The sequence below is a fragment of the Pteropus medius genome, unplaced genomic scaffold, assembly GCF_902729225.1.
Source record: "Pteropus medius unplaced genomic scaffold, Ma_sr-lr_union100, whole genome shotgun sequence".
NCBI lineage: Eukaryota > Metazoa > Chordata > Mammalia > Chiroptera > Pteropodidae > Pteropus > Pteropus medius.
The window spans coordinates 12543398-12568068 of NW_024349804.1; the positions used below are offsets into that span (position 1 = coordinate 12543398).

The 24671-nt window shown below is 56.0% G+C and overlaps 1 protein-coding gene across 3 annotated transcripts in view; it reads left to right on the plus strand.

The window, feature by feature from the left end:
• Nucleotides 1–24671, plus strand: part of SORCS2 (sortilin related VPS10 domain containing receptor 2) — a 386735-nt gene that overhangs the window by 25876 nt on the left and 336188 nt on the right. For 2 of the 3 annotated variants that reach the window (XM_039838000.1, XM_039838001.1), the window contains exon 1: nt 13020–13525. The exons of the other annotated variant lie outside the window; for it this stretch is intronic. In XM_039838000.1, the coding sequence (XP_039693934.1) occupies nt 13067–13525 (459 nt within the window). In that variant the 5' untranslated portion in view covers nt 13020–13066. Of the gene's footprint in view, nt 1–13019; nt 13526–24671 lie in introns of those variants that run through there. 3 annotated transcript variants of the gene reach the window in all.

Sequence of the window (24671 nt, forward strand, 5' to 3'; positions counted from 1 at the left end):
GATGTTCTTTGTCAGGCTAAGGATGTTCCCTTCTATTTCTAGTTGGAGAGTTTTTATTGTCAATGGGTACTGATTTTTTTTTTTCCAGAGCTTCTTCTGTGAAATAATCGTGATTTTTTCCCCCTTTGTTCTATTAATATGCTGTATCACATTTATTGATATTTGGTTGTCAAGCTAACCTTGCATTCCTAGGATGCACTGGGTTATGGAGTAGAATCCTTTTTATGTGTTGCTGGATTCAGTTTGCTGATATTTTATTATGGATTTTCGTAACAATTTAATGAGGGATACATTGAGGAATGAATGACTTGGGAAGTGTTTCCGCCTCTATTTTCTGAAAGAGTTTGTGAAGGATTGGTATTATTTTTTATTTAAGTATTTGGTAGAATTCACCAGTGAAGCCATGCAAGTCTGGGCTTTTCTTGTGGGAAGATTTTTAATTATTAACTCAGTGTCTGTGTTGCAGGTCTATTCAGATTTTGCATTTCATTTTGAGTCACTTTTGGTCATTTGTGTATTTCTAGGAGTGTATCCATTTATTTAAGTTGTTTAATTTGTTGGCATTAAGTTGTTTATATTGTTCTTTTATAATCTGTTTAACTTCTGTATGATTGGTAATGATGCTCTTTTTCATGCTTGATTTTGGTACTTTGTATCTTTCCTCTTTTTTTTCTTTGTCCTACTAGCTAAAAGTTTGTCAATTTTGTTAACTTTTTAAAGAACCAGCTTTTGGTTTCATTAATTTTATCTATTGCTTTTCTGTTTTCTATTTCATTGATGCTGTTCTAATCTTTCCTATTTCCTTTCTTCTTGCTTTTGGTTTCATATGCTCTTTTTTTTCTAGCCTATTTAGGGAGAAGCTTAAGTTATTTAAGACCCTTCTTTTTTCTGAAATAGGCATTTGAAGTTATGAATTCCCTCTTAGCTCTGCTTCAGCTGCATGCCATACATTTTAATATATTATGGTGATTTTCCATCCATTTCAAAATATTTTCTAATTCTCTTGTGAGTTCTTCTTTGACCTTTGAGTTATTTAGAAGTAGGTTTTCAATTTTGAAATATTTTGGGTTTTCACAGATTTTTTTTTTTTCTGTCTCTAATATCTAATTTAATTTCACTGTGGTCGGAAATCATACTTTATATGATTTCAATCTTTTTACATTTATTAAGGCTTATTTTATGGCCTAGCACGTGACGTACCGTGGAGGATGTTCCACGTGTGCTTAGAAAGAATGTTTGTCCCAAAGTCTTTGGTTTGGTTAGATTGTTAGTCAATAGTGTATTCCAGTCGCCTGTATCCCTGCTGGTTTTAACAATTTCATTGTTCTATCAATTATTGAGAGTGGGACGTTGACATTTCCAGCTATTATTGTTGAATTGTCTATTTGTCCTTTCAATTTCGTTAGTTTTGTTTCATGTATTTTGAAGCTCTGTTGTGAGGGGCGTATACATTTATAGTTTTTTTTTCCTCTCTTTAATTCTCCCCCCACCCCCACTTCCATCCCTGACCTACGGATGTTGCCATCTCCCCTTAAGAACTGGACCTCTGAAGGCGGGGTGTCTCCTCCCACACGCTCGCCACCCGCCCCCAGGGCCTGGTGCCCCTGGAGCACTCGGGGGCCTCGCGCACCCAGGGTATGGCCCGTGGCTCCACCTGGGGCACAAACCCAGGACCTTCTGCGTGTAAAGCAGACGTGTTAACCACTACACTATGGAGCCACCCCTTGCATTTATAATTTTTATATCTTCTAGATACTGACTTTTTTATCATTATGAAATGTCCCTCTTTGTGTCTGTAATATTTCTTGTTTTAGAGTTTGTTTTGTTTGATATTAAAATAATCACTCCCAGCTCTCTCATGGTGGTTGTTTTATGGCATATCCTTGTTCCATCTTTTTACTTTCAATCTATTTGTGTCTTCGAATCTAAGTTGTGTCTATCATAGGTAGTATGTATTTGTATCTTGCTGACGTACCCAGTCCAAAAATCTCTGCCTTTTGATTGGGGCGTTTCGATTTTTCACATTAATGTAATTTCTATTACATTTCTCTACATCGGCCATTTTGTTGTTTTCGCTTTCTCCTGTGGGTTTATTTATTTATTTTTGGAGGTTCCTCTGTTCCTCCTTTACTGCTTCCTTTTGTGTTAAATGAATACTCTTAATGTCCTATTTTAATTCCTTTTAAAAAAACCATATAGTTTGAATTATTTCCTTAGTGGTCGCTCTAGGGACTTCGTCCATCCATCTGCCCACCCAGAATACATTTTAATTTGTCGCAGTCGCCTTCAGATTAATGCTAGTTTAGTGTTAATCGCATGCGGAAGCTTTACTCCCATATCGCTTTGTTTCTGCCTCCTCTTTGTGTTATGATTGTCGCACACGCATCTTTTTTTGTTGTTGTTAGAAACTCGACAGTACAATGTCGTAATTATCGTTTCTGTCGTCCTAAGACTTTAAGGGAGTATTTATAGAACGTTTTATATTAACCTTCATATTTACTATTTCTGATGTTTTTCATTTCATTTCTGGATTTAAGTCACCATCTGGTGTCATTTCCTTTCAGCCTGAGAGACTTTTTAAAGTATTTCTTGTGAGGCAAGTCTGCTAGCAGTGAGTTCTATTTATCGTTATTTATTTGGGAATGTCTTGATTTCACTTTTATTTCTGGAGAATAGTTTTGCTGGATATAGAATTTTTGGTTCACAGTTTTTCCCTTTTGGTGCTTTGAATATGTCATCCCACTGCCTTCTGTCCTGTTTTTTTCTGACGAAAAGCCAACTGTTCATCATGTTGTTCTTCAGTACGTGAGGAGTTGGTTTTCTCCTGCTGCTTTCACGATTGTCTCTTTGTTTTTCGGCAGGTTGATTATGACATGTCCAGATGTATATTTTTTTGTACTTAACCTACTCGGAGTTTGTTGAGTGTCTTGGATGTTTAAAGTTTTTCTTGTCTTGGAAAGTTCTTGGCCATTAATCCTCAGGTATTTTCGTACCCTCCCCCCGCCCCCCCGGGACTCACATCACACATGGGTTGGTTCTGTAGGTCTCTGAGGCTCTGTTCTTTTTTTTTTCCTCTCTGTTATTTATATTAAATAATTTTCATTACTCTGTCTTCAGATGCACTGATTCTTCTGCTGTCTCAAATCTGCTGTTGAGCCTCGCTCGTAAACTTTCTTCATTATTGCATTCTTCGCCTCCAAAATTTTCATTTGGTGTGTTTTTACATTATTTTTCCTCCTTATTGAAACTTTCTATTTATTGACTTATTATTGCCATGCTTTCCTTTATTTCTTCGATCATATTTATAATAGCTGCTTTGAATTCTCTCACTATCAAACCCAACTTACGGAGGTGTCTAAAGACTGCTCTCCCCATCCCCACCCCTTACTCCCCAAGTATAGGTCATAGTTTTCTGTTTCTGTGAATTTCTCATAATAACGTTTTTTTTGTTAAACCTGGACATTTTAGGTTATATACTGTGTAAACTCCGGATTTTGATTTCTCTCAGAGGATAGTTGATATTGTTTGCTTGTTCATTTGTTTGTTAGTTTAGTAACTTGCCTGGGCCGGATTTGTGAAATCCATCTCCTTTGCTGTGTGCAGCTGCTGATATTGTCTTTTTTAAAGTTTCTAATTTCTTTAAGCCTGGCTTTTGTGCCCCTGTTCCTGCCTAGCTTCGAGGTCAGCCAGGATTAGATCAGAGGTAATTCTTAAACACCTTCAGCTAGTAAGCCTTCTGTCCTCTGTCAAAGACCTGTGTGTGGGTAGCAGAACACATTAAAAATTTAGGCACTTTCACGGCTGCCTGGCCCTTACTCTTCGCGAGGCTTTCCTGTTTCCTATGTGCATACACACAGCCCTGGGGTCGGCGGGGAGTCTGGCTGGCTTGGGCCCTTTCCAGAGACACACAGCCTCAGCCATGTTACAGCCTCCAGGTCATTTCTGCTGACGGTGCTGTTAGGCATAGGTGTCACCCACTGTGCCAAACTGTGCGATTCCCCTTCACGTGTGGCACCGCAGCTGCTGGTCCTCCTGGCCTGCCCTGCCCTGCCGGCTCTTCAGCGAGGGTGAGGGGGGTGGGAGCAGCTCCGGGCCCCAGTGCTCATGCCTGAGTGCAGCACCGTTCAGCACAAACACTTCTCAGCTCGTTGCTGCTCTTGGATGAATTCCAGAGTGTGCAAATGGTTGTTTTGTCAATTTGTACTGTTTGGTAATTGATTTTTGGAGAGAAGCTTGCCAGCGTCTTCGCTTGGCCCTAAGTGGAGTTCTGCCTCCCTGAAGTGGCTGTATGTGAGGCTGTGGGGGTTGGCCAGGTGGATGTGACCCCACTGAGCAGAGGAAGAGCATGAGCACCCATGGGGGAGTGCGGCTTCCTAGGCCCCGGCGAGTGCGGGAGTTCGGCACGCCGAGCTGGCTTCCTCACCTCGGCCCAGGGCCAGTTACCAGTTTGTTCCAGCCATTCTCATCCATACTTCATTCCATTCCATTCATTCCATTTTCCTTGGCTTCCATTCCATCTACTCTACTACTTCATTGTTTCGCCCATTCCATTCGCCTACCTGTCACATTCCAACGCATTCCATTCATCACTTCATTCCATTTATATAATATTCATTCTTCATTCATTCCTTCTTCATTCATCTATTCATTCATTCGCATATCTACTTCCACATGAAGCATATTTATTAAAGTTTCTGCTGGGCTCTGAGGATAAGTAGAAGGCAGTTCCAGCATCATGACCCTTATAGTCTCAGAGTGGGGACACTGGCCTCAGGAAAGGGCCTTGCAAGATCCATTCTGAAGAACTACTCAAGCTTCTCTGTTAGTCTGGATTAAGGCAGTAGCCCTTTCCAGGGAAAACAGTGAGTTTTAATTCACCTCTAAGCTGAAATCCCTCAAACCATGATTTTCTACCAAAATTTTATTTGTAACAAATTTTATTTTTGAAAACATTTTTAAGCATCTAAAGCAATTAAATAAAAAAATCAATGCGTAAGAGTTCAGTAGTAGAAATTTTGATTTCTGAAATGAGTCTTAAAGGCAAGAATACTGTGAGTTGTCTTTCAAAATGTTTATTAAGACTGAAGCCTTTGAAGACCCCTTCTCCAGACAGCTCTACCATCGTGAGCCCTTGGCCTTACACAGAGACCGGCGCGGAGCAGCACGGGGCTTTAGCACTGGCCAGCTGCTTCTGGCTGCCGGTGCGGTGCCAAGGAACCATATGGAAACTGAAAAATCAGGAAGAAGTCTGGATGCCTTGTCTACATGACAACAAATAATCGGATATTTGGAAACAAGAGATTTGGACTAAATCTTGAGTCATCCTGTGGGAATCCCTAAATACCACCTCAGAGTAATTTATGGCGTTACCCGTCTTATCTCGTCCTGTTTTCTTTTCCGGGCTATCTCATTTAACAGTCATGTGCAGATCTATGTCTCAAGCCCAGATATTCTTCTAGTCACCAGTTCCAAAGGCCTCTGGAGCTTCCCTGCCAGCGTGACAGTGACGGGCGGGGCTCGCCAAACGCCCATGTGCTGCGACACTTGCCAGCCTCCCTTGCCCGTAGGTTGAGGCCATGAACGTAGGCTCTAGCCAATGGGATATGAGCGATGGCGTGCCTTCCAGGTCCGACCCCACACAGCATCCTGGGTGGTTCTCAGGCTGTCTTCTCCTGCCACAGGGCCCTTGGAGGCCGTGTTTCAGACGGCAGAGCCACACGGTGGAGGCACCTGACCTGTATCACACTTTGTGAATGAGTGAAACACAGCTTTCCTGGGTTACCCCACTGAGGTTTGGGGTTCACTCATTACTGCAGCCCAGCCTGGCCAGCCCTGAGTAATGCTTCCAGGGCGTCCGCAGATGCTTCAGAGGCAATATGTCTGGAGCTGAGCAGCCACCTTCTCCTTCCAATTCAAACAAAGGAAGTGGCCTCATCGTTCCCCCAAATGCCCCAGAGCCTTTTGACTCCACCCCTTTACTCACCTTGCTCAGTCAGAGGTTCAGGGGGCCCACCTCTCTTTCCTCCCCTGAACCCCTCCCGTTGTCGTTCAGAACTGGCCATCACTCACCTGGACCAACGTCAAGGCCCCCCCAGCCCCTCGCCGGTCTCCCTGTCTCTTCCAAGCTCCAGGGTTCAGAAGCTGCCAGAATTTAACTTTTTGAAACACAAATCTCATCATGTCGTTCCTTTTCTTAAAAACCCTAGAAGGTTCTCCTTGACCTCAGAAGAAGGGTCGAACCAGTAGCTTTGACCTGCTTTCTCCTCCAGCCTCAGAGCCAGTCTGTCCTGTGCGGTCAGCGCCATTGCCACCCCCGCGTGGCCCCTGGGCCCGGGCACGTGCTGCTCTCTGTTTACCTTCCACCGGGTCCCGCTCATCATTCGACTTGCTCAGCGTCCTCCTCGGACGCCAGCACCTCCAGCAGAGGACGTTATTCCCTCTCTCTCCCCCACTGCACTCAGCGCACGTTCCCACGATGGCCCGTGTTCTCTAGGGAGTTAACGCTGCGAGCAGGAGTAACGAACCACAGGGTCCAAGAAGTCAGGGTAAAACTGAATTACTCGCAAACAGATTTTTAAATTGCAGAACTTTTCAGTCCTTAATATGTGAGTGTCGTGTGACTCCCCCAGAGGGGCGATGGCATCGGTGGCATCTCCTAAGCCACGGACACCTTTCTGGAGGGCACCCCACAGGGCTCGTGTTCTGTGGAAGCCCTGATGTAGTCCGCACTCTGCAGACGGGGACTCTCAGACCCGAGCACACAGCGAGCGTGAGGCCAGGCCGAGGAGCTGGAAGGGCAGAGGGCTGGAACGGGGCGGCGTGCTCGCTGCCAGAGGCCGGCGGCTCCCGGTGAGGCCGCCTGCCCACCTACCGTCCGCAGGGCTTGCCGCCCAGCCCCCGGCCTCAGGAAATGCTAGTCTTACGGGCGAGTCCGCACTGTATCCCAGCTGGGGCGTTTGGGGGACCCAACTGAAGACTTCAGCATGGACTGTCAGGGACCGCCACCTGTCACACAGATGAGGGGTGTGTGACGCAGAGGGGACTTGCTGGGCTGCTTCTCTCGCTGTCCCCCGTGAGAGCCTTCTCTCCGCAGCCACCATCACTGGCCTCCAGGTGCTCGCTCTCCTGAGCATTGGCACACATTCCATTCTCTGCACGACAGCCTGTGACTCAGGTGCCGTGACCATGCTCACTGAACATATGGATGCTGAGGCACAAAGACGTTAGTGGCTTACCCAGGGACCCGTGGGGCCAAGACGGCATTCAGGCTCCAGCCTTGCTCTTGACCACCACCGGGCTTGTGTCCCCCCAAAACGCTGATTACACACCGTCTGTGTTGGGTGCTGTCAAATATAGAACAGCCACCCCTGAGGTGGGTGGTGTTGACTCCCTCTCAACCACTCCTGAAGCTTTATTGCCAGCCGTGTGACCCAGGGCTGCTCACTTAGCCTCTCTGGGCCCCAGATTCCTCGTTTGTGAAATCAGATAACTAGGCACCAAAGCACGTGGCACAAGGGAGGCGATCAATAGGCCCGCTCCCTCCCCAGTTCCAGTGAACTCCGTGTATGGTACCTGGGGCAGGGTGGGGTGGAGGGACTTGCCTTTGCCACGAGGGGAGATGAGAAGCCTGGCCCCCTGAGGCTGGCTGGAGGCCCCCCCACTCCCCCATCTCGTCTCCTTCCTTCCACCCCTGCCCTCTCAGGCATTTACTGGGCTCCCGGTGCAGGTCAGGCTCATACACTTGGCTTTCATGATAAGACTCCTGGCCTCTGCTCCGTTCCCCGGGAGCTCAGGAAACCCCAAAGACAGTTTCTGGTGGTGGTGCGCCCCTGCAGAGCCTGGACCTCCTCTCCCTGCCCTGCCTGCTCTGGCCCCAGACAGTCCGATGGGGGGTCCCTGGGCCTACGGGCCGCTTTCCCAGGCCTCCCTGGGGCCCTTCAGGAGGTGGCTGTGCCGTAAAGCTCTGAGGAGCTGGGGCTGACTGAGCCTCACTCCAACCCAGTAGGAAAGGGGCGGAGGGAATCACTCCCACCCCTGCAGTGTGGGCCAGAGCTGTCGCCTCCCCCGCTCTCTGTCCCCACAGAGTTTTGCGTGTGTACCCAGAGAGGTGGGGAGCAATGGGGCTCGGGGCATGGGGAAGCACCGGTTCTTCATCCAGGTGCTGGGGTCACGGCCCCCCACTATCCCTACTGCTCATGGGGACTTGGGTGAGCCCGCTGCCTTTTTGTGCTGTGCTTTGGTTTCTTCTCTGAAAAGGAGATGATGATGGCTACCCCAGGGTCTAGAACTGTGCCAGGCGCATAGTAGGTGCTCAGTACACACCTGACGAATGCGTTCGCTGCGCAGTGTCTGCGAGTAAGCAGAGCCCAGATAGCGGGGGCACGGTCGAGTGTCATCGCAGTCTCTGTTCAATGGGGGGCTTCCGCTTGGCCAGCCTCTCGCACGTCAGGGGTTCGGCTGCCCACAGCGGTGGTGCTCCAGGGGTTAGAAATCCCTGCCTCCATCAAAAAGCCCCCCAACCGCAGAGCACCCACACCTCCCTCCACACCTCCCTCCCCAGCTCCCTCGCTTCAGATGGGAGCCGCCAGCCCACCGTCCGTCTCACTGTGGGGCCTTTCTGTCCTTCTCTGTCTGGTCATATTTCCCTTCTGTCCCCATATGAGACTTTTGGTATTGGCCTGGGTTAATGTCCTGGCCAGTGTCCCCATGGCCTTGCTGTTTCCCTTGACGACCTGATAACGGGGTTGTAGAGCTTGACCCTTCCCCTCAAAGCTGGCTCCTCTGACCCCTGTCATTTGCCACATGTCGTTAGGAGACTTCTTTGCAGGCCACCTCAACCCTCCAGCACCGAGCAGGAACAAGCTCCTGTCTTGCTGGAGGCCTGGGCGGCCGAGGCTGCGGCCAGGGCTCCCCTCTGTGGAGTCCGCACCCCAGGAGCACGTCCCCTCAGTCTCCCTCCTGCTGAGTCCCCTCAGGGTCCCCAAGAGGACCATTCATGTTCTCGTTGGCTGTCTCTGAAGTGGGCCCACTAGGCGAGTCGCACAGGTTGGGCTTTGTCACACTTAGGAAGAGGAACGAAGGTGTAGCCACCAGAGTCCGCCAATTGGTGCGCCAGCCATCTGGGTCAAGTTGAGAGGCAGGCGCTGCTTCTTTTCTGATCAGGAGTGTTGTTGGGGGATGGGAGGCAAGTCTGGATCTTGATGCCAAAAGGTTTGGACTGGGGATCAAAGGGACCCCCCTTATGTCTCAGGAAGGCACCATCGATCGGGGTCTGGCCCTGTGCCGGGCGCTTGGCATCCATCCTCTCGGGAATCCTTACAAGAAGCTGCGCCCTAGGGCAGGGGCTCATGGCTGGCTGTGCGTTCGGATCGCGAGGGCAGAGGTGGGGCCTGGACGTTGGTGTTTTTCTAAAGTTTTCCACGTGCTTCTAATGTGCATCCGGCCTAGACCCGTTGGGTCAGTGCTGTGGTTCCTGAACTTGGGGGGTGAGGGGCGCGTGACAGAACCACCAGGAGGGCATATTAAACACAGATCCCAGAGCCCCAATCCAGAGGGCCTGGGCCTGGTAGGCCTGGGCGGGCCCAAGAGTCGGCGTCCTCACCGGTTCCCACGAGAGCTGGTGCCGCTGGTCCACGGCCGAGTTGGGGCAGCGCGGTTCCCTTTACAAGTGGGACAACTTAGGACACAGAGAGGTGGAGCGTCTTGCTTAGGACACCCAGCTGGTGTGTGGGGTGTGGGCCTTTGGATCCTGTGGGTAAATTCCTGAACCCCTGTGTGATGTCACCTTCTTCGTCCTTAAATTGGGGGACAGCACCTACCCTCTATGGCACCGTGAGGGCCGAGAACAGAGCCCGGGCCCGAGCAGGCACCCACACATGCTGATCTCCGTGATTGCCGCTGCTGTCACCTGGGAGCTCGGTGGAGGATGGCGCCTCTGAGCAGTCTGTCCTGCAGCCCCGGTTCCTTAGGGCCCCAGGCTCCTCCCTCAGAGCACCTGCTTCCCCGTGTCACTGTCTCTACCTGCACGCCTCCCCCGCCACGCTGTGACCTCTGGGATCGGGGAGCAGTCCAGTGCCTCCTGTGCGGTGGGGACGAGGAGGCCACAAGGGCAGGTGGCTGGGCTGGTTTCCCCGTCTTGGGACCTCAGTGTAGTGAGTGGTCAGATGTTATAAACCCGGACGGGGTCTAGTGCTAACCCAGCGCACCCTGAGCGCCGATGCCACACCTTGGTGTCCCGCGTGGCCTGGCCTCGCGGGGCCTGCAGCGGCCTCACTCTGACACCTGCCGAGCCGCAGGCTACCTCACTGGCACCACAGACACTGCCTCTGTGGTCCCGGACACTTCTCTCCATCAGGGATGCGGGGGCGCTGCCGACGCGGCCAGCCCCCTGCTTCGGGCACTCCCCGCGTCTCTCTTTTGCACCTGAGCCCCCCGAGTCCTGGACTTTGGTCACTGAGGAGGGTGAGCGTGGGGCGGGGGGCTCCCCTCCTTCACCACTGCCTGTCTGGACCTGGACGGTTACTTCCTGGGTGGCCTCCTGCATGTGTCCTCACTGTGGCCAGTGATGGCTGTAAAAATGCCACTCGTCTCATTCCGCTGCCTAGAACCTTCCAACGACTGGGAATATAAGTCAAGCACTTCCCCTCCCCCTTCCCTGGCTGGCCTGGTGGCCCACGGCTCCTCCGTCGCCCGCGGGGCTGGCTTTTCCGCCAGGCCATGGCCGCCCCTCACCGTTCGCGCTCAGCTCTCAGCTCTCCGAGCTTCCTGCCCCCTCGTCAGGGTTTCGCCCCCACCCGACGGCTGCTGGTCTCCCAGAACTCGCTGCTCTCTGAAGCGACCTTGCCTCAGGAGCTGTCCCCCCACTCGGGGACAGAAGTGCCTCATGAGCACACGGAACTGGTGTGAGCTGTGATCTGGGGACCACGTCTCTGAGCTTCGCGTTCAGAGGAGGGACCAGCCCTGCTTTTCCGAACGCCTCACGGAGGCGGTGACCGTTCTGGGGGGAGCATCCGCGAGGTGGCGCCACCAGCATTCCAGGTCTTTGCTCGCCCCGTGATTCGTGTGGACCTTAACCCAGTCCCTGGTGATAGGGCCTCAGTGCGCGCCTGGGATGGCGGTGGTGATGTGCCCATACCTCCCCCCTGCTTGGCTGAGCCCTGCGCACAGGTGACAAGTGATGAAGGGGTAGGGGTAGCTAAGTGCCACCTTGGGACCATAAAGCCTGGCTGGAGTCTAGCCTCTGATATGCCCGGCTGATAACCTTGGGCAGTCACCTCCCTGAATAAAATGGGGACAGTCGTAGCTACTCCACAGCCTGGTCATTAAGAGTTAAGTATGATAACCTGCAACCTCACCCCTTCAGGAGCAGAGGCCCCGTCTTTTCCAGGACTTACCCGACCCTAGAAGAGTGCGCAGCACATAGTAGTTGCTCAGTAATTTGTCGCTGCTACATTTTCTTGAGGACAGTACTTAGAGGCCTTCCTTTATTGAAACCAAACCAAACACCGGGAGAGGAGGCTCAGAGCCTTTCCAGTCGGGACGGGACGTCGGCCGGGCTGGAGAGGCCGCGGACTGCCTGCCGGGCGCGCTCCCGGCCAGACTGGCGTCTGCAGTGCCCGCTCCTTCCTCAGCCTCTCGCTAGCTCCCCGCTTTGCCTGCCTGCCCTCCCTTCAGCCCCTTCCCCTTCTCTGCTCCCTGTGCTGGGCCAGGTGTCACCTCCGCTGCTGGCTCCCCCTTGGGAATTTACACCCTGGAGGGGGCGAGGGTGCCTTCCCAGGGAGGAGACCCTTTCGCACATCCAGCCAGACCTCCCTCACCCCACCCCTCACCCCAGCGCTGGGCACAGTGCAAGCCCTGGTAACCCTTACTGGATATGACTTCTGTTGACGGGGGTGGGGGTGGGGGTGGGAGAGGCAGATGAACAAGCAGTAGCAGAGAGGGCCCAGGTGCTTCAGTTCTTTGGGGGCCAGAGGGAACCCCTGCTCTGTCTTTCCCAAATGTTCGAGGCCGTGCTCCCTGCCCCATGAGGCTCTCTAGCTCCCTCTGGAGCAAAGAGACCCAGTGGGAGGCAGGTGTGACAAGGACGCAGGAGACTCTGGGGGGAGGATGGAGGCAGAGTGGCCCCTGGCCCGGCAGAGGAAGTGAAGCTGCCTCAGGGAGGGTCCCGCCCCTGGCTTTTCCTCTGAGGCCAATACGGAGCATAGGCTGGGTGCTCAGTGAAGTCCTGAAACCTGTCTGAAGGAGCCCGTGACCTTGGCGGGGTTTTCCGCACTCCTCACTGTGGCCCCCCGGCTCGGTGCTGGATGGGATCTTAACCCCCACCCTCTCCTTCTGGATGCTCCCTCTGCCCAGGCATCAGTCCCTATGTTCTGGGTCCCTGGAGTTGGGACATAAAGCCACTGTGTGCAAGTCCTGAAGCCTGAGCCGCCAGAGTGGCCGCCAGGAGTGGGTTCTGCTGGGGCCGCCCCAGGGCCTTTGCAGCGCCCTCTGCTGCCTGGAAGGGCCCCTCCCGGGTCTTCATGGCACTAGGTCCTGTCTCCCAGTCAGCTCTTCAGGGGCCCTTACAGAACGCCCTCCACTCACACTGTGTCGGAGGCCCGGCTCTCTGAGTTATTCTGTCCATGACCGTGTCCACTTGGGTGTGGTCTGCCTTATCAGACTGTCAGCTCCAGGACCCGGCACCTCTGCTGTCGTCCCCCTGTTCCCTGTGCCTGGAACGTGGCTGGCCCAGAGCAGGTGCTCAGTAAGTACAGGAAGGGAGGGAGGAGGAAGGAAGGAGCAGGAAGGCGGGGAAGGGCTCCGTGGCCGTGAAGGTCGCGCTCCGGGCCCTCGGCCCGGCCCTGACCGGTCGGCTTTCCCGCCGCGGGCGCGGGCCGGCCGGCAGGTGGCGGTGCGTGCTCGGCGGCGCGTCGGCGTTGGCTGAGCGGCGAGTCCCCTCCTCCCGCCTGCGCCCTCCCCTCGCCCGCTCCTTTCTCCGCGCTCTCGCTCGCGCTCCTCAGCTCCCTCCCGCTCTCGCGGCCGTGGTCTCCCCTCGCCCGCGCCGCCCCGCCGCCGCCCCTCGGCGACCATGGCGCACCGGGGGCACCCGCGCGCCCCGAAGGGCCCCGGCCCCGCCACGCGAGCGCCGAGCTCCGGAGCGCCGCCGCCACCGCGCCCCCGGCCGCTCCTGCTGCTGCTGCTGCTTCTGGCCGCCTGCGGGGTGGCGGGGCGCTCCCCTGAACCCGCGCGCCTGGGTCCCCGCGCCTGGCTGGTCCGGTCGCCGCCGAGCCCGTCCGCGGGGCGCGTGCTGCCCGGTGGCGGCGAGGACGGGCAGGCGCGCGGCACGGGGTCCGGCGCCCCGGGTCCCGCTCCAGGTCCCAGCGAGGAGGGCGCCCCCGCCGCGAGCCAGGGGCGCTGGGCGCGGGCGGCGCCGGTGGCCGGAGCGGCTTCGCCTGCGCAGGTCTCGCTCATCAGCACATCGTTCGTGCTCAAGGGGGACGCGACGCACAACCAGGCGATGGTGCACTGGACGGGCGAGAACAGCAGCGTAAGTGACCTCCGCGCGCCCCGGGGCTTCTGCCCCGGCACCTGGGGGCCCCCTACTTCCGGACCGCCCCGCGGCCGGCCTGGGCGTTCTCGGCTACTTGGGGACGCGAGTCACCTCGGCGGCGCCCCTACTGGCCTCTGGCCACTGGTTACCTGAGAGGACCCCGGATATGTGAGCACCCTGCCTCACCTCGGGGGACATTCCCACAGATTTCCGGGACCCTGAGCCACCTCGGGGGCGCCCCCACTGGCCTCCAGATCTCAGGTTACGCTGGTTGGGGGGTGCTTCCAGGGGCGCCCCCGAGCCCTTGCGGATAATCCCCCAACTCCGCGCTGTGCCTCGCTCGCTCTCAGACTCCACCGGGCCGCTCTGTGGGGCGTTCTGGGATTTTGGGCTCTAGGACTCTCCACCCCGGTTTGTCTGGAACACCCCTTGTGGCACCTCCACGAGCGCCAGGACTTCCCCGGTCAGCCTGGTACCGCATTCTGGGGCTACCCCTCTCCCCCATTCCCCTAGTGTGACCCGCCGCTGCCTGCAGGTCCCGCTGCCCGGGGTATTGGGCGCGCCGGGATCTGCGTACCCACCGAGTTGGGCGCCAAACCGCGCTTCAGACCCAACGCTGAAAACTCCCTGCGCCACCCCCGCATTCCCCCGCCACTTCGGCCTCCTTCAGCTGGAAGTTCCACACGACACCCCCCTTTTCTGCGCGGCCACGTCTGTTAGGGTCCTCCGCGCTTCCTTCACCGGCGCGGGGTTCCTCCCCTCTGGGATCTTGCCCCATCCTTTTTGGTGGAGCCTCCCGCTCCAGGCGTGGGGACCCCCTCCTATTCCCCTGGACGCTGCCTCCACCTCGCTTTTCTGTCCCATGCCACCTCCCGTGGCCGGAGGTGACCAGTGGCCCCTCTGGGGTCACCTCCGGGCAGCGCTAGTGGGTCATCAGTTCCGGGAGAGGGGTTGGTGCAGGGGGAGAGGTGGCAGCTGAGTGTGTGTGCCGGGCTGGTTGTGTGGGGAGGAAGATGGGAATGTGCTCACCCCCATCACTGCTCATGCAGGTCTTCCCCAGCGCCTGAACCCCGACTCTTTTCCTTGACCACTGCTCCCCAGAGAGCTAAGGAGGTGGCTAGGGGCCAGGGCCCCTGCATGCTTTGGGAGCAGGGGTCTGGGTGTCCGGTCACTTCCCTTGCCAGGAGAGGGGTGTAACCTGGGCTGGGCGGCGTGCAGCCCCCCTCTGTCCATCCCCCAGCCCCCTCTGACATAGGGGTCCTGCTGGAGGAGGGAGAGGGTGCATGAGTGAGAGTGTGGGGGCAGGGGCAGCACCGGATGGGCCCGCGCCCCGCCACCCCCTTCCCAAGTGTCTGGTCTTGGGCCATTTCTGAGTGCTTCAGTCAGACTAGAAGCTCTGGGGCTGGGCTGGGGTGGGATGGGATGGGGTGTGGAGCTGGCCCCACGGGCCGCTTGCCAGCAGGGGGCAACAAGGGCCTGAGGGGGGCCCTTCACAGAGGGTAGCAGGTGCACCCCCCTCCATAGACGAGCCCTAGGAGGCCATCCCCATCTGCATCTTGAGAGAGGGATCAGACCCCCAACTGTAGCTCGGCCCAGCCCTTCACTGCTCCCCAGGACTGGAGAATGAACTGTGTCCCCTGTGGCAAGCTGTAACTTAGGGACTGAAAGGGAACCTGGAAACCAGCAACTCAAAGGAACGAACGTGACAAGTCACGTCTAAGCCATGTCCCCCCCACCTGCTGGCAGCTTACTCCCGACTCATTGTAACTTCAAGGGTGGAAGGAGGGGCATGGAAGAAGGAAGGGGCAAACGCCGAGGGGTGGAGAGCGGCCTCCCAGGTGGGACCAGTGCCCCAGCCCTCACTGACACCTGGGCCGCCCACCCCGTGCTGAGCAGGCAGTGGCTTCCTTGCAGACAGCGAGGAGGAGGCTTGGACTGCTGGGGCTGGGGTACTGGAGTGGGTGGGTTGTCAGAGGAGCCCACCTGGCTTTGCTCCTTGGGGACTGTGGCTGGGTTGAGTGGGTGGTGGCAGGTGAATGCCAGGAGAGGGGACTTCGGGGAGTGCGGGACCATGAGGGTGCGAGCGGGGGATGCTGGCTTCTCTTTTGTGGGGGTCGGAAGGCCAGGCCTGGACAGGCATCTCTCCTCTGGCCACCGGAAATGGGAGAGCAGAGATGATGCGTGGAAGGCAGGGCACAGCCTGGCACTTAGCAGACACTAAGGAGGCAGAAGCCTTAAGTACGTCAGTACTGGTGACAGTTTCAGCACCTGTGAGGTGAAAAAAAGCAGACAGCATGGAATGCCGACCCAGGCGATAAACACCTCCCCACGCCCGCCCCCCCCGCACCCACCCGGTCTCTGGAGTGGGAGGTCCAGGGAGACCGGAATTTTCTCTGGAAAAGCAGATCATCTCTTGGCTTGGGGAGCAGGTGATGCTGTAAGAGTTTCACCTCACCTGGGCCAGACTCAGCAGGAGTGAGAGCTGTGAGCAAGTGTTGAGTAAAACCATTTTTCTAACGGTTGTCTCTCAGCACTCGGTGAGTGTGTGGCATTGTTTTCTCGGGGTGCACAAAATGTCTTAGAAATGCCCTGTGCCCGCTCCGCTCTCAGCTGGCAGCCACAAGGCCAGAGATTTTCGCGAGGATTCTGCACTTGGTTTGCCTTCTCTCGAAAGCACCTCTCCGAAAACTACAGCCGGAAAGAAACTAACCCGAGGCCAGTTTGCCGAGCGGAATCTCTTAAGTTTCATTTCACCGATTTGCCTAGGTAGTGAGGCCCTAGAAGGTGCACTCCACAGGTCCACGTGAGCGGAGGGAGTGTTCACCTTCCCGTGTCAGGTGTTAAAAAAAAAAAATCACGTGACGAGAGGGATAGCCATTTTAAAATGGTTTTTCAGTGCATCCGAGAAAAGGAATCGCGGGACTCACGCTGGTTCCGAGAAAGGCCCCCTTGGCGGCAGCGCTGGGGACGTCCGCGCGTCTTCCCGCTCCCGTGGACAGCCACGTGGAAGGGGCTGGCTTGGACACAGACGCTGCCTTTCTGTCTGGCAGTTGAGCTGTAGAAACAAAGTGTTATGTGGAAAATGAATGTTTCATTGAAACCGACCAGCGTTACCCCCGATGGATCCAGAGCAGTTGTGCAGAGGCGCCCGGGTTTCCTCCTGAGCTTCCCTCGGGGGTCAGGGGTGTGGTCTGAAGGTGGATAATGTGGCAGAGCGCTGGTCTCTGCCTCCGGGGTTGGGGTCTCGTGTTTCCCCAGTGGGACCGTGTGGTGCCCTGTTCCAGTTTCACTGTTTCTGGGAAATCGTGTGCGCATCGTGCTTAGTACAGCTCACCTGCGTGTCTTCCCTCAGTCAACTTCGATGCTTCATTCGACGTCCAGGTGAGCTTCCTGCAGCCAAGCCCCTTCGTGCAGCTTCCTCACTGCTCGCAGTAGATCAGAGCCCCTCCCCCGTTTGCGTGCTCTCTGCTGTGTCTGCGGGGTTGCGGATGTTGTGGGGAGTTGTAGCAGAGAGGATTCGGAGCCGGTTATCCACGGTCTGCTCTGGGAACCTGATGTCTCATGCTCCAGAGTGCCAGTCAGAAGTGTGGAGCTTCTGAAGGTGCGAATTGGATCCTGACACCTGCCAGGTGTCACATTCTCAGGGCGGTTGTATTAGCTTCCTAGGGCCACCATAACAAAGTTCCAGAGAAGAGGCTTTAACAGCAGAAATGCATTCTCTCCCAGCCCTGGAGGCTGGAAGGTCAGGATCCAGGAGTGGGCGTATGGTTCCCCTGAGGCCTCTCTCTTTGCTAAGTAGATCTCCCTCTGTGTCCTCCCTTGGCCTTCTCTCTGTGTCTATGTCCTAATCTCTTCCTATGAGGACACTGGTCATATTGGATCAGGACCCACCCCAGTGACCCTGTTTTATCTTAATCCCCTCTTTAAAGACCCTGTCTCTAAATAGCCACGTTCAGAGGGCCCGGAGGTTAGGACTCAGACATGTGGTTACTTTGGAAGGCACAGTTCAGCCCGTAACAGCAGGAAGGGCTCTCACTAACCTTTGCATCCTCTGAGCGTAACTCAGCGGAGCTCAGAGTGGTCCAGTGGAGAGAGGGGGTGGCCGTGGCAGTGTGGGCCGGTGGTTACTGACGCGTAAGCTTCGGAGCCTGCTGGCCTGGGCAGCTGATGACCCATTTGCCCAGGATCCCATAGCCAGGCCAGGGCCCGGCTGCAAACCCAGGGCTGTGGAGGTTGGGCCTCTGGGTGGAGGTTTAGGGACGAGATGGCGGAGCCTGGGCCTGGGCCCTGGGGGGCGGGGCAGAGGGAGTGGCCGGTGGGTCCGGGAGGCTTCTGGGTGAGGACGGACAGGGCGTACCCACCCCGCTTTGCAGGCCTCTCTCTTTCCCAGAGCAGCGCTGGCTTCGTGGCTCACAGCCAGCCTCCAGCGCACAGAGACCGTGAAGGCCTTTGCATAAAGCACTCCAGGCTCTTGAATGAACGGGTCCAAATCTGGCAACAAAGCTGGTTTGTGGCCTTGCATCTGACGGCTGTGGTTTCGTGATGACAGCTCCATTCTACTCCTGGAGCTGAGCTTGGTGGCTCCAGGGCACGGGTCTTACATTTAATCTGCTGTGCTTTCCCTGTGATATTTTTTAATTCCAGCCACCACACTGCGGGCCTCCCAGGATTTGGGGGCGGGCACTGGAGTGGAGAGAGGTCTGGTTCACGGGGGCTGCGCTGTGGCTGGTCAGCATGTAGACAGTGGGCGTCTGCCCAGACGCTTCTCTGTCGTGGCAGCCTTCACCAAGGGTGACCGGTGTCCACCTAGAGAGAGACAGAAGCAGACAGAGGTCAATGGATGTGGCGACTGGTGCTGAGTGCCTGTCACATTTGCTGTCAGGAAGCCTGCCATGCACGCCCTCTGGGGACTCTGGGCCTGGTGGCCGGGCCGAGGATGGTGAGCGAGCAAAGGGAGTCTGTGTTGTGAGTCAGGTGACAGTAACGGAGACGTGCGCTGGGCGGACGAGGCTAGGGACGTCCCGGCATGCAAACCGGAAGTGTCATACTTAGGAAGACACCTGCCCTGTGTCCAGGGTGACCCAGGGTCTTCTGCCTTCTTCCTCTGCCGGGAGAGACCACACGGAGTGTGAGAGCCCTAGGTGAGGAGAGGCCTCACGTTAGCCCTCAACCCAGCTGCTTTCTAGAGGGTCTGTTAGGTGCTGGGGTCCAGCACATCAGTCACAGCTCCCGTCCTATCCAGACGTTTGGTCCGGACAGGAATTCATCATAGAGGTCCCCGTGCCCTGCGAATCTGCACTGGGGCAGTCAGGGAGGATTTGCTGGAGGACGTGAGGGTTGCGCAGCTCTGAAGGACGAGCATCACCTGGGCTGAGGAGGAGAGGAGGTTGGGATGGTGAGTATGAAGTCTGAGGCAGAGGCTCGGGGGTCCTGAGAAGCCTGCAGCGCTGTGGCAGAGAGAACACATCCGTGGACGAGAAAGCCCGGCTTGAAGGCGTAGAGAAAGCCCTGTTAATCACGTTCTGGAACACAGTGCGCAGATCTGCTTTTACTTTAATAAAGCGGCTATTTAATTTGTAGTTGCATGAGGGTTCCTGAGAGTATTTTAAAGAGGTCATAAATTAACATCGTTCTGCTGCACACCCCTTCAGATTAGAATGCAGCCCAGTGCTTGCACAGGCCATGTAAAGAACTGCCGCTATTTAAAACTTTTATTTTATTATAATTTGTCAGAGGCAGGCTAAGGCTCTCGAGGATGACATCAGGGAGCACAGAGTTGGAACGCTTAGGAAATCAGCTGGGATAACGCCCACTATCCGCGCCTTTTCCGGTTTAGGAAGACATGAAGGGGGACCTTGTAAAATGCCCTCCGTGTGGGGTCTTCGCTTTTTCTCCGCAGCCTCCAGAGAGTGAGTTATCTGTGGATTCTTACAAGTGGCCCGTTTACGCTCCCCCTCACGGCTCCCAGGGTTCGCTTGGGCGCTTTCTGGAGCGTGGAGGGGTGCTGATGACCTCAGAACCTGCAATTGTCATCCTGCCGTTCCTGGCCAGCTTCCCCCAGGGGGCAGGGGACCCTGGCTCTCCCCTCCGCCAGCAAGGCCTCCATCCACGGCATTTGGGGGGGCGAAGGCACATACGTGAGTCTATCCCAGCCCGCTCTCGCCGCAGGAGCCCTTAGAAAGCCTCTCCCTGGCTGTGAGCTGGGCCATGCGAATATGCACCTCGCACAGGGCGGACGTCCCCCTCAGCATGACACTGCTGGCTTACAGGCGGAGCCCTTCCTAGACCCGGCCCTTCCGGGCCTTCCCAGCAGGCGGCGGGGACTGTGAGTGTCCCCCACCAGCAGCTGCTTGTCCACAGCGGGTCCCCACGGGCTCCCGCCCCTGCCCTGCTCCACGGCGAGCTGTGAACCGCAGACTCACACAGCTGTTCTCAGCCCCGTGACTGGCAATGGGTCGGTGGCCAGCCGGCCAGGGCGGCAGGCAGACCTTCTCGGTGTCAGCCCCATGATTCGGGGACAATTCACGGAACGCGGGTCGTGCTCATCATCTTCGTCCCAAGTAAGCTCCGTGTGTCATTTTCAGAATCCAATCCGGTGAGCGCTCACTGGAGAACTGAAAAAAACATGTAAAACTCTGATGTTCTTTGAGAAAAGTTGCTTCTTATTTTGCATTTCTGTAGCAGCCAGTTACTGTATTTGCACAGAAAATTACAATCATTTAATTAGTTTCTTCTCACACCAGCTCGAAGATCTTAAAATAACAGCACTCTCCTTAGCAATTTTCTTGCAAAAGCAGATAATTTCCTGCAATGTCGAGCCCGCCTTGACTCCAGCAAGGCACATCTCTCGCACGGCGCCATTTCCTGATGCTCAGAGATAAATTAAGTTCAAATTAAGGTAAGAAAAGAGCCAGGCTGAGTGTGGCCGTTTCTATTCAGATCGGTTTTCATTCAGAAAGGGGTTTTTATGAGGTTTTTGCTCCGCAGCGCATCTTTCTGAAGCGTCAGAAGCAGAGATATCATCTCCCAGGCCTCAGCGGGGAGACGGGATTTATCAGTTAGGATCGTCGCGATGCTTCTGCTCTGACGTCACGTTATCTTACAATAACAGTTCCTCATTATTTACGTGGTGCTCCTGATTCATATCGGCGAGGTTAACAGCCTCAGCGCCCGTGCACGCGCCCATTGCCGTGCCAAGCCCGTCGCCCGCATCACCTCACGGAGTCCTGGGGACCACGCTGCAGAGCAGACACCATCAGCCCCGTCACTCAGGCGATGAACAGAGTTCACGTGTGGAGGGGACGCACCGAGTCACACAGCTGATAGGGGCCAGGAATGCGTGTGAATTCCTTCACTCCTGAGCAGAGTGCTTTTTCTCTTAGTGCAAGAACTGTTGTTATTTTTTTTCCTTTATTATTATTTTTTAATTGTGGGAAGATACAGATAACAAGAAATCTAGCGCCATAACCATTTTTTAAGTGCAGTTTTGTGTCATTAAGTACGTCCACATTGCTGTGCAGTTGTCACCACCGTCATCTCTAGAACTGTCATCACCCCAAGCTGATGCATTGTCCCCGGCTCCCCCACTGACTCCCAACGCCCCGCGCCCCAGCCGCCGCTACTGCCATTCATTCTCCTTTGTATGAATCGACCCTTCAGGGACCTCATGTAAGGGCTCACACAATGCTTGTCCTCCTGTGACCGGCTTCCCTCACCGAGGACAGTGTTCTTCGGGTTCAGCCATGTTGTAGCCACTGTCGGGATTTCCTTCTTTTTAGGGCAGAATAACATTCTCGTATGGACGTATGTGTATATATATATATACACACACATACCGCAATTTGCTTATCTGTCCACCCGTCCCTGGATACTCGGGCTGCCCCCAGCCCTGGGCCCTTGTGCAGGATGCTGCTGGGAACGCTGGGGTGCAGGCGTCTGTTCCAGTCCCTGCTCTCAGTTCCTTTGGGCGCTCCCCTCAAAGCGGGGTTGCGGGGTCACGTGGTCGTTCTGTGTCATTGTCTCGCGTGAGCCTGAGGCCTTAGCCGTGGCAGAACTCGCCCTGGCGTCCGCCTTGAGTTTTGCCCGCTCGCCGATCAGTTGCACGTTGCAGTCCCCAGAGAAATTCGCCGCCCGCGTGTCTGGAGGAGAGATGCTCCCGTCGCGAAGGTGCGCCCGTGCCTGGGACGGACAGCGCGAGGCTGTGCCGTGGGGCCCTTTTGTGTCTGCTTCCTTCCACCATCGGTGACCCCAAGGGGGGCTGTTGCTCAGAGCCCAGGAACACCGGAGAGTCAGGGGCAGGCCGGCGGGTCCACTGCCAGGCCCGGGCGGAGGAGCAGGCTGGCCCGGGCGGGCGTGGCCGCCAGCGGTGCGGCCTTCCTCAGGCTGGCGGTTCGTGGTTCGAGCTCCAGCGCGTTTTCCTCCTCCCTGCTTTGGGGCCCTTCTCTCCGTGGGCTGCCTCATTGACCAGTTAAGTAATTCAGTTTTCACGCCGTAAAAATAAAGCACTCAATAAAAAATCCTGTTTTTCTCAGTTTATTCACATCGATACCACTTAATCCCATCCGAGTCTATTTCTGATTCATCCGAGCGTTGGGCGGGGCTCGTTTCTTTGGTTCTCACCGTGATTCTTTGTCTGGCGGGGGTGGCTGTGTGGGCCTTTGTTGGGCCTCCGCCTCATGGTTGCATAGACCTGCCATTCAGGGCTAGGCTTCTGGCTCCAAGGACTGCTCAAGGTTAGGTTTTAGGCTCTCTGCTCATAGACCCCCCCCCACCCAAGACTGGAGAAGCCCATGGAACTTTGTCAGAATGTAGTTTTTATACTGAGCATCAGAAGAAATCTATAGGATTAAATGGAAACCAATTCTGTGGCAGTAAAGTTATCAAAATATTAAAACGAATTTCTTTACTGAAATGGCAACGGGAGCTGGTGGCAGGCAGAGAGGATCGTGTGTGCGGGAGTGGGGTGCCGTGAGGCGGGCAGAGAGGATCAGCAGGGAGGGCGCCGCAAGGGCGGGCAGAGAGGATCATGGCAGGGAGGGTGGCAGGTGCCGCGGCGGCAGAGAGGATCATGGGAGTGGGGTGCCGTGCGGTGGGACGTGGGGGGCCAGAGAGGACATACAGACCCCGCGAGGTCGGGTTCCCCAGCACCCCACAGCCCCAGGCTCTGCTCCCCGTGGCCTGTCTCCCCCAGCCCTTCCTGGGTCCCCGCAGGCCCCCATGGGTGTGGATTCCGGGGTCCGGGGTGGGGGCATTTGTTTGGTCTCTGCTGTCCCTCGGTGCCTGGTACTCAGTGGACGCCCAGATGAGTAGAATGGGGGGTGATCGCTGGCCCCGAAGGGTGGTCAGAGCTCAGAGGCCCTTTCCTGCTGAGGATCGGAAAGACTAGCGGGGCCACTGGAGGTCACCTGGCCAGCGGGTGACAGAGCTGGGCTCCCTGTCCAGCTGCCTGCTCTTTAAAGCACTAATTAGCCCCTGTCACCAAAGCTCAAGGACATCTCAGCAGTCCCCGTTGGTGCTGATTGGAATTCACCCCCTTTCTTTAAGGGGATCTTACGTGGTTATGTTTTCTTCCTGTTCCTGAATCTGAATTGTCTGCTGAAGCAGAGGAAAGCCCAGGAGTGTTTCGCGAGGCATTCTGCCCCGTGAGTCTGCTTTTAAAGTCTTTCTCGTTGGCAGCTGGTTTTGCACAAGTTCCCTGACGTGAGTTATTGCTGGGAACATTCGCCTCTCACCATCAAGTCCGACTTTCTTTCTGTCTCCTAGAGGCTGAGCAGGGCCTGGGCAGTCACAGGGAAATCCGAGACGGTCCGCTGGCTGGTCTAGCAGGGAGAGGGCTTTGGGGCTGCTTGTCCCAGCTCCCCGGCTTCCCTGGGCGCCCGGGGAGGAGAGCCCGCCTGGCTGGCCTCAGTAGTCACTAGGCCCCTGCCCAGCACAGGAAGAGCCAGAAGGACGAGGCCTGGACACCGAGGTGGCCTTGCCCCTTCCTGCTGGCCTGGCTGCCTCGGCCCTCTGAGATGCGAAGGGGAGACTTGGGTGAGTTTGGTGCTGGCCACCTTGACCCTCTGAGCTGGGAAGAGGGTAGGGCTGGGGGCTGTCGTGTGGCATGTTGGGGAAGGAGGCAAATTGCCCTAAATTCTCCAGGTCACTCAAGATTCCTGCTTTCCGGTGTATTTCCAACAGCTTCCCGGTGGACACACTGTCCACCGAAGAATTCAGGAATTATCATCAGGGCAGGGCCTCGGCGGATGGGCCTGGAGGCCGGGCTGGTCTCCTGCCCTCCACTCTCTTCCCTCTTCTGTGGACACGTTTCCTGAGCCCCCATCCCCGTGTGCCAGTTCTAAAAACCGGGGTTGGGGGGTGCAGAGGAACAAAAGATCACAGGCCCGCAGAGGTGGGAGGGGCGGGGCTCTGGGAAAGGGCTCATGTGCATCTTGTGAATATTCAGAAGCTCTCACCTTGGGAGGAGGCTTTCTGGCTTCCAGGATGAGCCCGCCCACCTTGCTGCCTTCATCCCGGAGGCAGTCTCTCCCCTGGGCGGCCGCCCCACTTCCGCCGTCAGAGACTGCCTGCATCCTCCAGCCTCGGGCTTCTCCCAGGAAGCCCCTCAGTGCCCACTGTGGTCTGTGGGAAGCCCCAGCCCGCTGCCCATGCCGCAAGTTGGGCCCCCGTCACTGGACGGGGCCGAGAGCCGAACCTGCCAGGTGCCTGTGGCGCGCAGAGCACGTGCGCATTACTCCTGTGATGCCGTCAGCTCTTCTCAGCCCGGACCCCAGTGCTGGCCTTGTCCTTGTGTTGGGTCTCTCTCAGGGTCCCCAAGGTGTTTTGTGGGGATGACTCTCCACTGTTCCCTGCTTGTCGGCGCCTGCTCTCTCGTCCCGTAGATGAGCCTGTGGCTGTGCCTTGGTCTGGGGCTCTGCCAGGCCTACTGGGTGTGAGACCCTTGGCTCACCTGCCCTGGCTCGAGACGGGCAGGGCATGGAGGGTGGTCCATCTGTCTCCCTGTCCTTCCCCCCACACAGGAAGCACCCCCCCACCCCATGCCCACAGCCCTCCCCGGGGGTGCCCCTCTGTTCTGCTTCCTCCTGGCTAGCTGCTAACCAGGCAGAACTTTGTCTTTCTCATCTTTAAGTGGGTGACGAGCCCA